This window comes from Tinamus guttatus, unplaced genomic scaffold (genome assembly GCF_059628265.1).
Source record: "Tinamus guttatus ecotype Peru unplaced genomic scaffold, ASM5962826v1 Tinamus_guttatus_pri_ptg000026l, whole genome shotgun sequence".
Classification (NCBI taxonomy): domain Eukaryota; kingdom Metazoa; phylum Chordata; class Aves; order Tinamiformes; family Tinamidae; genus Tinamus; species Tinamus guttatus.
In genome coordinates, this window is record NW_028288560.1 from 1970968 (window position 1) to 1985780 (window position 14813).

Sequence of the window (14813 nt, forward strand, 5' to 3'; positions counted from 1 at the left end):
CCTCAAGTCGTCCCCCCAGGGCCTGTGTCCCCCCACCCCCAGCTGCACCTTTCCTTGTGCCTATCCTGCCCTTCCTGAGTCCCCTCCCTCCTTCCATGGTCCCTCCCCCGAGCCTGGCCACCTCCATCACCCCGGGGCACAGAGGGGCTCCATGTGCCTGGGCACAGCACCTGAGTGCTATGGGGCAGCTGCGGGGGCTCCCTCCCTCCTGCCCCCCAGCCGGTACCCAAAGATGGGCAGCAAGGGTGCCCGTATAATCCTCCCCAGTGCCCCGCACACACCAGCTCTCTGCACGCGTCCTGCCCAGATGCCGGCGCAGGAGCTGCCGCCGGAGGAGCAGGCCCGGGCACGGAGGAGCCCTTGGCCCCCAGCAGCCGCCGGCAAGGACTTTGCCCCGTCCTGCTTCGTTTCTCTGACGACAGAGCCCGCGGCCGGACTTTGGCGGGGCCGGTGGGTTATTAACCGGCTCCTTGCTCTTCCCCCAGAGCTTGCAGCCCTCATCCTCCGCCTGACATGGCACCCGGCAAGCCGGGGAAGAGCGCAGGGGCCTCGGAGGAGCCCTCGGTCACACTCTTCCGGGAGTACCTGCGAATCAACACCGTGCACCCTGAGCCTGACTACGGTGAGCAGGCGCTGCCGCGGGCGCTGTGCCCCCGGGCGCTCCGGCGCTGCCGGGCTCTGGCGGCAAAGAGATGGGGAGGACCGAGGTGGGGAGCAACCCCGGGCCGTCCCCTCCGCCTTGCGGCTCCGGCCTTTGGACCCGGGGGCCCAAGCACTGGGGCCGGAGCGCCCTTGATCCCGGTGTTAATCAGCGGCGGGGAGCACCTGCGTGCCTTATCTTGCCGCCGGTGCCTTTGGTGGGGGCCGCTGCCAGGGTGTCTCCGGCAAACCCAGATGTGCTCGTGGTTCCCGCCTGCCGCCCCTTTCTGCACTGCCCTGCTCTGGGAAGATGCTTGTTGTCCTACACAATGACCCTCCATAGGTTTCTCTCCCATTCCAATTTCCGTCTTCTCCCTGAAGCGCCATTTATTTGGGATCAGCATCTTGGTCATCTGCCCTCTCTGGATGACTCTTTCCTTGGCCTAGGAGTGCGCAGGGGTTCCCTGGGGCTGTGCAAGTGCAGTGGGAGGGGAGGCAGATCCCACCTAACCCTCGATGTCTCTGGTCCTCCCCAGATGCAGCCGTGCGTTTCTTGGAGCGCGTTGGCACCGATCTGGGCTTGGCCAGCCAGAAAGTGGAGGTAAGAGAGGGACAGCCCATCGCTGCTTGCTCCAGGAAAGGCTCTGCCTGGGAGACCAGTGTCTGCCGGACATGCTGGCACGCGACATCTTCCTCACGGAGTTCAGCAAAGACAGGAATGTGTCCCCCTGCCTTGAGCATCCCCCTCTTGGCTAGCGCCGTTGTCCTGGAGGAGATGGTGGCTTGGCCAGCCCCTGGATCAGAAAGCCCTGTGTGAGCGTGACCATCCCCAAGCACCTTCTGGGAGTGAGGCCAAGGGATCCCGCTCCCTGTAATCCAGCACTGACCCGAGCGCTCCCTTAAGCTCCCTGTGTGCTCTATTTTTGGGCTGGTCCCCCTGACCTTTATGGCTCCCTGTGCTATGATTAATGAGGGAGCAGGCAGGATCACGCTGCCTGGAGGTGTCCCTCCTTCCTGGCAGGGCACGGCTCTGCCTGGCACCAGGGGCCAGGAACAGAAAACATGGATTTGTCCCCCTCCTTAGCCATGGCTCCGTCTGAAGCCCATCCGGGAGCTCTTGGCTGCTGGTGGCCATGTCCAGGCTCATGGTCCCAGAGGTGGCCCAGGTGACACCTGCCTTTGCCCCCTAGGTGTGCCCGGGCCGCGTGGTGCTGGTCCTCACCTGGCCGGGCACCAACCCCCGCCTGCGCTCCATCCTGCTCAACTCCCACACGGACGTCGTGCCGGTCTTCGAGGTGCCGGGGACGGGCTGAGGGTGGTGGGGACGGGTCGGGCGGGGGTCCTGGCTGAAGGGGGCTTTGCTGGCTGGTGCCGTCTCTCCTCGCTCGCCTGCAGCAGCGGGGCTGGGCCACGTCGAGGGAAAGCCCTCGTGGTGCCCATGGTGCCCATCACAGCTGGTGCTCCTTGTCCCCACAGGAGCACTGGACCTACCCGCCCTTTGAAGCCATTAAGGACTCTCAAGGCAACATCTATGCCCGGGGTGCCCAGGACATGAAGTGCGTCTCCATACAGTGAGTGAAGGGCTCTGTGCCAGCAGTGCACAGCAGGGGAAAGGGGGTTCCTGCCACCTGCCAGCCCGGTGTGGGGCGGCTCTGAGCATGCCATGCCCGGGCACCCCAGGGACACTCTGCCCTGCAGGTACCTCGAGGCCATCCGGAGGCTGAAGGCGGAGGGGAAGAGTTTTGCCCGCACCATTCACCTGACCTTCGTGCCCGGTGAGTCCCCGCTCAGAGGGACAGAGAGGGGGTGGGCAGCTGGGTGACATTGTCTGTGCACCCCTCACCGTGGCGTCTGGGCACCCAAGAAGCTCCCTTGGCTCCCGAGGGCCCCTTGCCAGCCTGCCCAGCTTCCCAGCTCACCTCATGAAGGAGGCTGGGGTCGTGCTGGCAGCGGGGGACGCGCTGGGTCCTTCAGCCACGGTGGGCTTCTCTCTGCAGATGAGGAGGTGGGTGGCCACAAGGGCATGGAGATGTTTGTGCAGCGCCCGGAGTTCAAGGCACTCAACGTGGGCTTCGCCCTGGACGAAGGTGAGGGCTGGCAGGGCTGCCGGGGCACGAGGACACAGCCGGGGCTCTGCGACCTGCCTCTTCATGGTGTGCAGCCTTCTGCATCTCTGCATCGCCCCTGGAGCGCCTGGCACAGCTCCTGGGGTCCCTTCGGGACTCCCCAACACTTCCCACCTCTGGCCTGGCACCTTCCCTGCTGGCACCAGCCTGGAGGAAAATGCCACCTCCTGTCTGCTCCATCTCTGGTGCCAGGGCAGGGGGCGGCAGTGCGGAGAGCCTGGGGGCAAGAGGACATATTCTGTACCTGTGTGCCCCACTTACGTCCCTTCCATGCCCGCCACAGGCCTGGCCAGTGCCTCCGACACCTTCAGCGTCTTCTATGGCGAGAAGAGCCCCTGGTGTGAGTACACGCGTGGGCACCGCAGCGTCGGGGTGCCGGGTGCGTGGGGTGCTGGGTGCTCCAAGCCTCCGCTCCCGGTGCCGCAGGGATTAAAGTGAAGTGCTTGGGCAGCCCCGGCCACGGCTCCCGCTTCATCAGCAACACGGCGGCCGAGAAGATGGTAAGTGATGGGTGTCCCGGGTGCCAGTCCGGGGGAAGCGTGAGGGCTGGGGTGGGTCCCACGCTGGGACTGTGTGGGCTCCCCGTTGCTCCAGGGCTTTCCTAGCGCAGCTGTGGGGCAGGAGGGCTGGGACCTCACCCTGCACTTTTGTGTCCCCAGCACAAGGTGATCACCTCCTTCCTGGCATTCCGGGAGAGTGAGAAGCAGAGGTAGGAAACGGACACCGGTTCCGCTTTGGTCTGGGCTCCTTGGGCTCCCGCGTGTGTTTTTGGGGAGCCCCCTGCCCACTCCTGCGGTGGCAGAGGGTGATTTTCCCCTGTGTCCCCCCAGGCTGAAATCTGACACAGGCCTGACCTTGGGGGACGTCACCTCGCTCAACCTCACCATGCTGGAGGGGGGTGTCTCCTTCAACGTGGTGCCCTCGGAGATGACAGTCGGCTTCGATGTCCGCATCCCCCCAACCGTGGACCTGAAGGTGGGTGCGATGCCCCCCGGCCCGGCCAGAGAGCAGGCTCCGGGCTGTCCCGCTCACCCCTCTCCTGTGGTCCTTCCACAGGCGTTTGAGGAGCAGGTGGCAGCGTGGTGTCATGCTGCTGGGGACGGCGTCACCTACGAGTTTATACAGGTGAGGGCTGGCGGGGACCCGCACTCTGCCTGCAGTGTCCCCTTCTGAGTGCCCCCTCCCCGGCACCTCCCTGTGTCCCTTTGTAGAAGTGCATGGACCAGAACATCACGTCCACGGAGGAATCGGACCCGTGGTGGAAAGCCTTCAGCGGTGTCTGCAGGGACATGTGCGTAGCAAAGGGAGGGACGGGGTGTCCCCAAGGGTCCCTGCCAGCCTTGGGGCACCCACGCGGCATCTCCCCCGGCAGGAAGCTGCCGCTCAAGCTGGAGATCTTCCCAGCGGCCACTGACAGCCGCTACATCCGCGCGGTGAGTGCTTCCCTCCCTGCTCCCCTCTCCTTGCCCCACGCCTCCGTTTGCCCATGGTGAGGGCAGCGCCGCCCCCTGCCTCATCCCCCTCCGTCGTGCACCCCAGGTGGGACACCCGGCCATCGGCTTCTCGCCCATGACCCGCACGCCGGTGCTGCTGCACGACCACAACGAGTTCCTCAACGAGCAGGTCTTCCTGCGCGGCATCGACATCTACGCCCGCCTGCTGCCCGCCCTGGCCTCCGTGCCCGCCCTGCCCGCTGAGGCCTGAGCTGCCGGGTGCCGTGTGCGCCGACCTAAGCGGGACGCGAGGGCCGAGGGGACGGGAGCAGCGCGGCTGCCCCGGCGCGGGCACCGTGCACGGGGAGCTCCGCGTGCCAGGGACCCTCCTGTGCCCGGGGCTGCCGCATGCTAGAGCAGTGTTAGCCGGCACCCGCGTCCTCCCCGTGCGCCTTTGCTCAATAAATCGTGATAAGCAGAGCTGGTGGGGGGCTCTGTGTCCGGTGCTGCTCAGCTCCTGCCTATGCCCCAGCACATCCTCCAGGCGGGAGCAGGGGATTGCTAGGCTGGGAAACAGGACAGTTGGCACCAGCTGCATTGCTGCCGAGGATGAGATCCTGGAGCTGATCAGGGTATGGCCAGTGCTCCAGGGGTTAATTGTGCCCCACGACAGAACTCGCCAGAACTCACCAGGGCACGGTTCCCCAGCCCTGGGGGCCAGGAGTGGCCGTGCTCGGCCCCTGGGCACGCAGCCTCCGCTTCCCTGGGCACGCGGCCTCCATTTCCCTGGGCACGCAGCCTCCCCTCACCTGCCTACGCTGCCCGCGAGCTGCCTCCTTCCTGGCCCTTACAGCTGCCCCGCACTGCTCCCCGCTGTTGGCAGCTGCCACGGCTCTGCATGCAGTGCTGCCGGCCTGGGGCATCCCAGCTGCACAGGGGCCCTGGCACAGATGGCACCGCGGGCCCTCACATAACCAGGGCCGTGTTTGGGCTTGCAGGAGCCCGGCTCCTGCACACGGCTGCAAAACCGCACGGGCGGCGGGGCCGGCTCCTGCCTCCTCCTCCGTGAGAGCTGCCGCGAGCCGCGCGGGCGCGGGCCGGCTGCCGTTGGGGCTTGCCCGTGCAGGGCAAAGGGCACCGCGCTCCCCACGCAGCTCGGCCCCGCTCCGCTCTTCCTCTCTTAGTTGCAACCTGAGAGAAGAAGGGACCGTGCGTGGCACGTGCTGCAGGGCTGCTTTGGGAGCAGCCCCGCTCCCATCTCCACAGTCATCGGAGGAAGCAGTTCAGGCAGGATGGGACTTACCCCCCCCTCAAGTCTGGGGGGAGGCTGGGGACCCTCAGCACCCTGGGGGGCAGTCAGCAGGGTGGCCTGGCCTGCAGCTCTGTCCCCACCGCGTGTGGGATGCTGAGCACTTGGCGCGTCCACACGTGCCTGGGCTCCTCGGGGAAAACCTGGGGCTCTTCAGGCACTTTTCTTTTCCTAGGAATAAGCTTCAGGGCTGGAAGAAACCGATTTGAATCTCCCGTCAAAAACCCAGACCGCCCGCGCCCCTCCCCAGGGTGCAAAGCAGCCTCCTGGCCGCCGCGTGGCTGCTCTGATGTCTCGTACTGAGCGGCCGTGGGACACGGAGCAGGGGCCGGGGACACGGAGCAGCCCAGGGGGCGCGGGGGCCGGGCCGGGCCGGGCCGGGCCGGGCGGGGCGGGCCGGGCGGCCCATAAAGGCGCGCGCGGCGGGGGCGGCCCGGCAGCGGCGGCGCGATGCGGGCGGCGCTTTGGTGGCTCTGGGCAGCGCTGCTCGCCGCGGGGCGCAGCCTGCCCCGGCTCCGCCTGCCCTACGGCGGTGAGCGGGGACCGGGAACGGGATGGGGACGGGGACGGGGCGGGCGGGAGCCTCACCTGCCGTCGGGGCTGCGGCGGGCGGGAGGCAGCACCCGGGGGCAGCTCTGCCCCGGTCGCCTCCTGAGCAGCTCCGGGAGCCGCGTCTGGTCCCGGAGGAGGAGGAAGGCGCAGGGAGCCGCCCCGACGGCGCTGCCGCTGCCCCGCGGCCCGGGGGCTGCTGCGCCCGGCGGCTCCCCCTGCCCGGGCTGCGCTTTGAGGTGCGGGGGGCAGATGCAGCGGGGTCCTCTGGACGGGGAGTGTTTGCTTTTAATTATTCGGGCTCCTGGCATCTCCCTGCTCCACTAGCTCGGCGTCACTGCTGAGTTCAGCCAAACGTGACAGCTGAGGGGGAGGCTGGAGCATCTCCGGCTGTGCACGCCGCGTAAAAGCGGTGACATTGGCTTTAAAAAGCCGTTGGCTAATGCCATCCCCCACTTTGTAGGAGGGATGGGAGCTGGGACAGTCTGGGGAGCCGCTGTGGGTGAAAGCTGCTCGCTGGGGCTTGCACAGGCAAGTGTCCTGTGCTGGGACACCGAGAGAGCAGCACGGGTGGGAGATGACGCTAGGACACGGGCTGCCTGCCTCCCTTGGGCCGTCCTAGACTGTGGCTCGGTGGCAGGACTTGGTTTTGGGGCCTGGCGCGCAGGGACCGGGCGTGAGGTGCCCTCCATCCGGGTGCGGAGACACCCGCCACAGTCGGGTGAGCGGCCCCTTGGGGCTGCCTGGGTTTTCCCAGCTCCTGTGGGAAAGGAGCTTGTTTTGAGGCTCCTTTTGAGCTGATTATTCTGTTCTTCATCCAAATTGGAACCAGAAGCTGAGATTTCTCATGGAACAAGTCCTGCCACTGCCTTTTCCATGAAAGAGAGAGGGAGGGAAAAAAAAGGAAAATGAAAATTTCAATTAAAACCATCAGAAGTCTGTGAATGGTCTCAAAAAGCAGCGCTGACGAAATGGAAAGCTGCTTTTGCTTAGCGTGTCAGCACGGGATGCGGAGGCTTTCGGGGCTGCTCCTGGAGCAGGGAACAGCCCCGCTCCAGCCGGTGGCTGCAGAGTGACAGGGCTGGGGAGCCCTCCCTGCTCCAAGGGGAGCAGGGTGCTGCCCTCCCTGGAGCAGGGATGGGGAGGGAGCATGGGGCCGGTGTAAGATGAGGAGCAGTAGGAATTCATGGGGCTGGGGGGTGGGAAAGCCCTGCCCGAAACAATAAACGGAGCCGTTTCCTTGGCCGCTGTTATTGCGGGCTGGAAAAAATATCGTTGCCGGTCAAGAATAGGAGGAGATGGCTGCGTGTTCCTGGGCCGGGCCTGGCGAGATGGGGAGCTGGGAGGGCACAGGGTGCCCGCCAGAGAGAGCGGATGGAGCAGCCCCCAAGCTGCTAATAACCCAACAACCAACCTGAGCAGAGGCTGCTCCTGGTGCCACCTGCTCTGCAGGGACTGGACCCAAACAGCGCATGGGTGCTGGGGCCGTCTGGCCGCCATCCCAGGACGGGTGCCTGAGGGGCATGGGGGCATCCTGGGATGCAGCCGCGCTCCTCAATGGCTCTTTGTCCTCGTCCATGTGGCCGTGGCCTGGGCCACCTCAGCTGCTGCTCTGGGAGCTTTGTGGGGAGAGTCCCATGCCCTAGCACAGGGGGCACAGGGCGCGTTAGCCTCCAGCCAGCCCCATGGGACCGCTGTGGTGTCCGGCAGAGCCGGGCGGGTGCCGGGCCGAGGTCGGCAATTGGGAGCGGTGCCCACGGCGAGGCCAGCACCCGTGGGCTCTTTGTGTGCCACGCCGCTGGCCGGGCGCCTGCTATTGTGTCCGCCACTGGCACCCGCGCGGCTGAACCCGCCGTGGCCGTGGAGCCCCGGGCAGCGCCCTTATCTCGGCACGGCCCGGCACAGCGGAGCCCGCAGATAAGCGCCCTCCCTTTCATGTCCCGCGCGCGGCACCGGAGCCCGTGCGACACTGGAGCCCGCCTGTGCGGCGCCCCAGGACGCCGGCACCTGACGCGCTGCCCCCCGCCCGGCAGAGCTGCTGAGCACCAACCGCTCCATCCTCTTCTCGGGCCTCCGCGGCCCCTTGGGCTTCCGCTGCCTCTACCTGGACGAGTACCGTGACCGGCTCTTCGTGGGTGCTAAGGACGCCCTCTACTCCCTTCGCCTGGACCGGCCCGGCGCTAACGCCAAGGAGGTGAGGAGACCCCTCTGCCGCAGCCGCCCCCTCCTGCACCGAGCTGTGCCGGGGCTCAGTGGCAGAGCCCTGTGCCCTCCTGAGCGCTGGCTCACCGCCTCCCTCTGCCCGCTCCCCTGGGGTTGTCTTTTTGCCCCATGCTGTGGGCAGAAAGGAACCGAAGCGCCGTCGGCGCGCCGGGTCACCGCAACGGGGTCGAGGGCTTGTGTACCCAAGCTGCCCGCGCTGGTGCCACGCTGCACCGAGTGCCTCGCAGCCCAGCGCCTGTCTCCCCCGTGTTTCAGATCCACTGGCCGCCTGGCCCCGGGCAGACGGAGGAGTGTGTCCGCAAGGGAAAGGACCCCGTGGTGAGTCCCTGTTGCCCCACATTGCCTGGGGGGCCCCAGGTGCTGCCTGGTTCCTCCTGCACCTACCCAGCGCCAGGGGAAACCACAGCTCCTCAATGGCTCTTTGTCCTTGTCCATGTGGCCGTGGCCTGGGCCACCTCAGCTGCTGCTCTAGTTGCTTTTTGGGGATTGCTCCATGCCCGGAGCGAGGTGGGAGCGAGCCACGGGGCCTGGCCTCGTCCTGGCCATGCCCTGGCGATGGGAAATCTGCAGCTCGGTCAGGTTTGACGGCTCCGTCCCCCCAAACCTTATCCCCCTTTGCAATTACTCCCAGTCCCCTGCGCCCTGACACGAAACAGGAGCAGAGCGGGGAAGGCCCCCGCGGCTCCCCCGGCCCAGACTAATTGCTCCCGGGAGTGCCGGTCCCGCTCGGCATGTTTATTTTGCAAGCTCTCGCCAACAGATCCAGGCTGGGGGCAGGCTCGGTCTTTATTTTCCAAAGCGTTTTTTTTTTTTTTTAACGTGCTATTTTAGAGGCTCTTTGTGAAGGGAAAATAAACAGCAGGGAGGCTGGGAACCCCCGGGGGCAGCTCGGCGGTCCCGTTCCCAGCGCACGAGGGGCCTCGCGCCCCTGCAGCGGGGGGTGACAGCGGAGGGCGAGCGGGGCTGGCGCTGGCCTGGAAGAGCCGAGCGCGGTTGTGCCCGAGCGGGAGCTGATGGGGATAGTGGGAATGCCGGTTCCAGACTGGATGTGTCCCGTGTCGCAGCTGCTGGCAATGACAGGGAGCCTGGGGTGGCTCTGAGCGGAGCTCCTGGCACCCGCTTGTGCCACCGCTGCGGGCGGCTGGTTTGGGATCCCGTGCGCTCTGCCATGGGGTTTCCTCCCCGTTCCGAGCCCTGAGGCCGTGACCTTGTGCCTCCGGCCCGGCCGTTATCGCAGCTCTCCAGGCCCCCCAGGCATTTCGAGTGGCCTCTTAGGACTGCGGGGACCTGGCCCCATCTAAGGCTCTGTCTGCGATAACCAGGGAGCCCCTCTGCCGTGGGCCTTCTCCAGCAGGAGACACAGGGTGATCCCACATGGGGCCAGGAGCAGCGGGTCCTGCCCTGGGGACAGCATCTGTGTCACCCAGAAAGGCTGGATGGGGACAGCGCCAGAGGCCACGTCGCGGAGCTGCCCTTCCCTCCTGGGCTGAGCCCTGGGATGGCGCGAGGCAGTCGGACAAGGCGCTGAATCCCTGCGGTTGCCGCCATGGGAGAGGGGCAGCCCGGGCCATTCCCCGCGGATCCGCGTGGGCGGCAGCGCGGCACGGCCCCGGGTATCCGTCTTGCCTCTCCGGCTCCTGTGTTTCCTCCCTTTGTTTCCCCGGGCGGGAGCAGGTGGGGAGGGACAGCTCCGGTCGGGGCCCCTGGGACTTTGCCGGCACCGCGTGGGAATTTCCCTTGGTAGCTCCCAAGGGGCCAGCAGGCCGGTGCCACCGTGCTGAGCCGCCAGGGCTGGCGTGTTGGCCACCACACCGCTCACCGGGCCACCCTCCGCAGACCGAGTGCGCCAACTACGTGCGCCTGCTGCAGCCCTACAACCGGACCCACCTGCTGGCCTGCGGCACAGGTGCCTTCCACCCACTCTGCGCCTTTGTCTACGTGGGGCGCCGCGGTGAGGTAGGCAGTGTGGGCCGCTAGCCCGGGCGCCCCCCGCGCCCGCCGCCGCCTCACGCGCTCTCCCCGCCGCCAGGCCGCCTTCGGATGGCAGCCCGCCGGCGCCCACAGCGGCCGCGGTCGCTGCCCGCACGAGCCCGACCGCCCCTTCGCCAGCGCCCTCGTGGGTAGGTGGCCGGCCCGGTGGAGAGGGGCTGCGCCGGGGGCCCTCGGTGCGGCGCTGAGCGGGAGCTCTTGCAGGCGGGGAGCTCTACGCCGGCCTGGCCGCTGATTTTCTGGCGCGCGAGCCCGTCATCTTCCGCAGCATGGGCGCCCGCGCAGCCCTGCGCACCGACCCTGACCAGCGGCTGCTCAGCGGTAATGGCGGCGGGTACGAGCGGGGCCGGGCCGGTGCGGAGCCCCGGCGGGGTCCCTGCCCCACGCGGCTGGCTCTCCCGCAGAGCCCAAGTTCGTGGCAGCCTTCCTGATCCCGGACAGTGATGACCGCGATGACGACAAGGTCTACTTCTTCTTCGCGGAGAAGGTGGCAGAGGCGGAGGGCAAGGAGCACACCGTCCTCAGCCGCGTGGCACGGGTCTGCGTGGTGAGCGCCGCGGGCACGAGACGGGCTCTCCGCATCTCTCTGACTGTGGTTTGAGGACAGTCCCCTGGCTGGGCTGCTCTCCGTTCTCTACCCTTTCCTTCCCCGAGGGGTTAGCATGGCCTGGTATCTGCAGCGTCCCCTGGGAGGTGACACCAAGGCTGGCTGCATCCTTGGCTGGAAAAGCTCCACGTGGCCACACAGGCACAGGCTTGGAGGGCTCAGTGCCTGCAATGCCCACGTGTTCCCCGGTCTTAGCCCTGGCATGGGGACCTGGTGCAGCCAAGGGTTCCCAAAGGGAGCCACAAGGCTACGGCGATGGCCCTGACCCTCCCTATCCTTACAGAATGATGCTGGGGGACAGAGGGTGCTGGTGAACAAGTGGAGCACCTTCAACAAGGCCCGCCTGGTGTGCTCTGTGCCAGGCCCCGGCGGCATCGACACCCACTTCGACGAGCTGGGTGAGGGCCGCGCGGGCTGTGGCTCTGTGGAGCTCATGGTGGCTCTGCCTGGGGCAGTGACAAACGCTGCGCTGGGGCTCCTCTTCCCCAGAGGACGTCTTCTTGCTGAGGACGAAGGACGAGAAGAACCCTGAGATCTTCGCCCTCTTCAGCACGGTCAGGTGAGTCGCCCAGCTTCCACAGTGAGGTGAGGGCCCGGCCTCAGTGCACGTCTCTCCTGGCCGTGAGGAGCTGCCACAAGACAGCGTCCAGCAGCAGACAAGCAGCAACACAAGTGTGTGGAGATGCGCGGGGCAGAAAGGGCTGGTGGTGCCCTGTTCCCGTGCTGGGGGACAGGAGCATCCCAGCACTGGGATCTAATGTTAGGAGAGTGTTCCGCAAGCACTGGCCGTGGTCAGGCGTTATCCATGCGCAGTTTTGCATGCTCAGGAGTGGATTTTTTCCCTGAGATGTGTGAGATCCGCCTCTCTGTGGTGGCAAGGAGCACCCAGGGCCTGCTGGTGGCTCACTGGCCAGTTGGGCTTGGCTGGGGCTTGCTGAGCGCTGCTCGCCATCCCGTTCCAGCCACGTCTTCCGGGGCTCTGCCGTCTGCGTGTACCGCATGGCCGACATCCGGGACGTCTTCAACGGGCCCTTCGCCCACCGGGACAGCCCCCTGCACCAGTGGGCCGCCTACGAGGGCCGGGTGCCCTACCCGCGGCCTGGCGTGGTGAGCAGCTCCCCGGCTGGGGGGCACCACGGGGTGGTCTGGGACAGCCTCCTGACCCCCGGGGCTGCTGGGGTTGGGGGATAAAGCTGGTCTTGCCCCAATCCGTGATGTGGGATGGGGTTCCTGCAGGATCCTTGGCACTGCCAGGGACATGCTGCTGAAAGAGGGAGATGAACCCCACATTGCATGGGGAGACCCCAATCAGCTCCCCTGCCCAAGGATAGGGTGGGAGAGGGATGGCCAAGCACAGGGCCAGGCTGAGGGGGGCTGCTCTCGGCCCCGCAGTGCCCCAGCAAGACCACGAGCCAGCCCAGGCACCAGTACAGCACCACCAAGGACTACCCCGACGATGTGCTGCACTTCGCCCGCACTCACCCGCTCATGTACAAGCCCGTGTACCCCCGGCACGGCCGGCCCCTCCTGGTCAAGACCGACCTGCAGCACCACCTGCGCCAGCTTGTTGTGGACCGCGTGGAGGCCGAGGACGGGCACTATGACGTCCTCTTCCTTGGCACAGGTAGCTGCGTGTGAGGATGGTCCTTGGGGCATCCGTGGGGCTGCTGGGTGTGGTGGCACGGCCGCCCTCCAGTGCAGCAAGAAAATCCCTGAGAAGGATTTTCTTTGAAATACCTCTAAAACCTACTGAGTTGATCTGCACTTTGCCAAAGGTGGGCATCACCTGCTGCCTCTCCTGCCCCTCATGCTCTGCAGCACCATGTGTTTCCGCTCTGCTCAGGGAAGTGGCATTGCCAGCTCCATCGGTTTTTATTTTGCCTCATGCTTTGAGGCTGAAGCCATGTGAGAGTTTTTGCTCGAGATGGCTCTAGAGGCTGCGTGGATGAGTGCCCAGAGGTTCATAGCAGATGCACGGAGGGACCCCGTGTGCCACCTGCCTGACCCCAGCCCTTGCCCCAGCAGGGAGGCACCGAGGCATGGGACTGAGCGCTGCCCCAAGGGTGCTGGAGACCTCGCGCTGTGCAGGGTCTTGTAAAAGCCCAGGGCTGCCCAGCGCCCTGCTCAGGGGCAGCCGCGCGGCTGGTCGAGCGCGGTGAGAGCCTCATGCCCCATCCTCCTGCTTCTCCCTAGATGCCGGCTCGGTGCTGAAGGTCGTGGTGCTGCAGAACGCAGACTCGGCCACCATGGACGAAGTCGTTCTGGAGGAACTGCAGGTTTTTAAGGTGCCCTGTGCTGCCCCAGGTGGAGGGGGGGCTGGAAACAGCAGCTCTCCCTGTATTTCCCAAAGCCCCAACCTCCTCCATGCCCCTTGAGGCCCTCAGGGTGAGGGCGGGCGCAGCCTGACGCCCTCTCTTCCCCGCAGACGCCCGTGCCCATCACGCAGATGGAGATCTCTGTCAAGCGCGTGAGTGCAGCCGGGGTGGGAGCGCGGGCCGGGCCGAGCCCTCCCGCTTCCCGCCTCATCGTCCCCATCTCGCGTCGTTCCCCCAGCAAACGCTCTACGTGGGCGCCAGCCCGGGGGTGGCCCAGGTGCGGCTGCACCGCTGCGAGGGCTACGGCACGGCCTGCGCCGAGTGCTGCCTGGCCCGGGACCCCTACTGCGCCTGGGACGGCACCGCCTGCGCCCGCTACCAGCCCGCGAGCAAGCGGCGCCAGCGGCGCCAGGACGTGCGCCCGGGCAGCCCCGCGCACCGGTGCCCGGAGCAGAACCTCACCGGTGAGAGCAGTCGGGGATGGGGACCCCGTGTCCCGGCTCATGGTGGTGACAAAGGCACCCCTTGTCCTGCTCCTATGGCGCCAGCACCGTCCTGGGGAGCCTGGGACTGAGGCGAGCGGTGCCCAAGGGTCCCTGGGGCACAGAGGGGGCTGTGGCCATGACAGGGGTGTCTGTGGGGGCAGAAGGGGCCAAGGCCACCCCGTGTGCGGGGCGGCCGCAGGGCCCGGGCTGCGGCTCTGAGCCCTGTCCTGCCCGGGCGCAGCGGACGACGCGGAGCGCGTGGAGGAGCGTGTGCTCTACGGCGCGGAGCACAACAGCACCTTCCTGGAGTGCGCGCCCCGCTCGCCGCACGCCACCGTGCGCTGGTTCGTGCAGAGGCCGCCCGACGCGCGGCGCGACGAGGTGAGACCCCGGCCCCCCTCCCTGCCCGGGGGCCAGCCCCCGCGCACGGGGGCCCGCGTGCCCTGGGACGTGCCCCTCTCCGTCTCCCCTCGCGCGGCAGGTGAAGCCGGACGAGCGCGTCCTGCAGACGGAGCACGGGCTGCTCTTCCGGCGCCTGCACCGCAGCGATGCCGGCGTCTATTCCTGCCGGACGCTGGAGCGCGGCTTCGCGCGGACCGCGGCCCGCACGGCGCTGCGGGTGGTGGCGGCCGCGCGGCTGGCGCGGGGGGACGAGGCCGCGCGGCCGCCCTGCCCCGCGGAATCCTCACGCCCCAAGGGCTGGTTCAAGGACGTGCTGCACCTGCTGAGCGCGCGCGGCCTCGAGGAGCACTGCGCCCGTCTGGGCTGCGCACGCCGCAAGGGCGCCAAGGCCGCCGACGCCGCCATGGACACGGGGGACAAGGCGGGCAGGGCGCGTGGCGCCAAGGGACGGCGGCCCCGGCATGCCGGCAGTGCCGCGAGGCAGCCCCTGGCGGAGCCCCGGGGCTGAGGGTGGCGTGTGGGTGTCACTGGGGTGTTGTGTGGGTGTCACTTGGGGGTCACACTCCAATAAATCAGCCCCAGGGCTGAGGTTGTTGTGTGTGTGTGTGTCACTCGGGTGCCCCTGGGGCGTTGTGCGAGTGTCACTTGGGGGGTCACACTCCAATAAAGCAGCCCCGGGGCTGAGGGTGTTGTGTGCGTGTCACTGGGGTGTTGTGTGTGTGTCACTCGGGTGTCG

At 67.2% G+C, this 14813-nt stretch overlaps 2 protein-coding genes across 2 annotated transcripts; both read left to right on the forward strand.

Annotated features, from left to right (window-relative positions):
• The first annotated feature begins 513 nt into the window (after positions 1-513).
• ACY1 (aminoacylase 1) lies at positions 514-4469 on the forward strand. Its single transcript, XM_088526885.1, has 14 exons — positions 514-622; positions 1176-1240; positions 1830-1934; positions 2116-2210; positions 2338-2414; positions 2637-2726; positions 3049-3105; positions 3192-3265; positions 3425-3474; positions 3596-3740; positions 3822-3890; positions 3977-4056; positions 4138-4198; positions 4305-4469. The coding sequence occupies exons 1-14, from the start codon at positions 514-516 to the stop codon at positions 4467-4469; spliced, it is 1242 nt and encodes a 413-aa protein (XP_088383011.1).
• A 1488-nt stretch (positions 4470-5957) lies between these two features.
• SEMA3G (semaphorin 3G) lies at positions 5958-14585 on the forward strand. The gene is made up of 16 exons (XM_088526898.1): positions 5958-6039; positions 8090-8250; positions 8535-8597; positions 10116-10235; positions 10309-10399; positions 10473-10589; positions 10673-10815; positions 11159-11273; positions 11365-11434; positions 11838-11982; positions 12268-12499; positions 13069-13160; positions 13301-13342; positions 13429-13654; positions 13917-14056; positions 14157-14585. The coding sequence occupies exons 1-16, from the start codon at positions 5958-5960 to the stop codon at positions 14583-14585; spliced, it is 2268 nt and encodes a 755-aa protein (XP_088383024.1).
• Positions 14586-14813: the final 228 nt, after the last annotated feature.

What these genes read in the sequence shown, in the direction of transcription:
- ACY1 (XM_088526885.1), top strand. Translation starts at nt 514, where the DNA reads ATGGCACCCGGCAAGCCGGGGAAGAGCGCAGGGGCCTCGGAGGAGCCC. An exon ending in GGGCTTCGCCCTGGACGAAG is followed by an intron (nt 2,727 to 3,048) that starts GTGAGGGCTGGC and finishes TGCCCGCCACAG; the next exon opens with GCCTGGCCAGTGCCTCCGAC. An exon ending in ACACGGCGGCCGAGAAGATG is followed by an intron (nt 3,266 to 3,424) that starts GTAAGTGATGGG and finishes TTGTGTCCCCAG; the next exon opens with CACAAGGTGATCACCTCCTT.
- SEMA3G (XM_088526898.1), top strand. Translation starts at nt 5,958, where the DNA reads ATGCGGGCGGCGCTTTGGTGGCTCTGGGCAGCGCTGCTCGCCGCGGGG. An exon ending in GCAAGGGAAAGGACCCCGTG is followed by an intron (nt 8,598 to 10,115) that starts GTGAGTCCCTGT and finishes CACCCTCCGCAG; the next exon opens with ACCGAGTGCGCCAACTACGT. An exon ending in CACCCACTTCGACGAGCTGG is followed by an intron (nt 11,274 to 11,364) that starts GTGAGGGCCGCG and finishes CCTCTTCCCCAG; the next exon opens with AGGACGTCTTCTTGCTGAGG.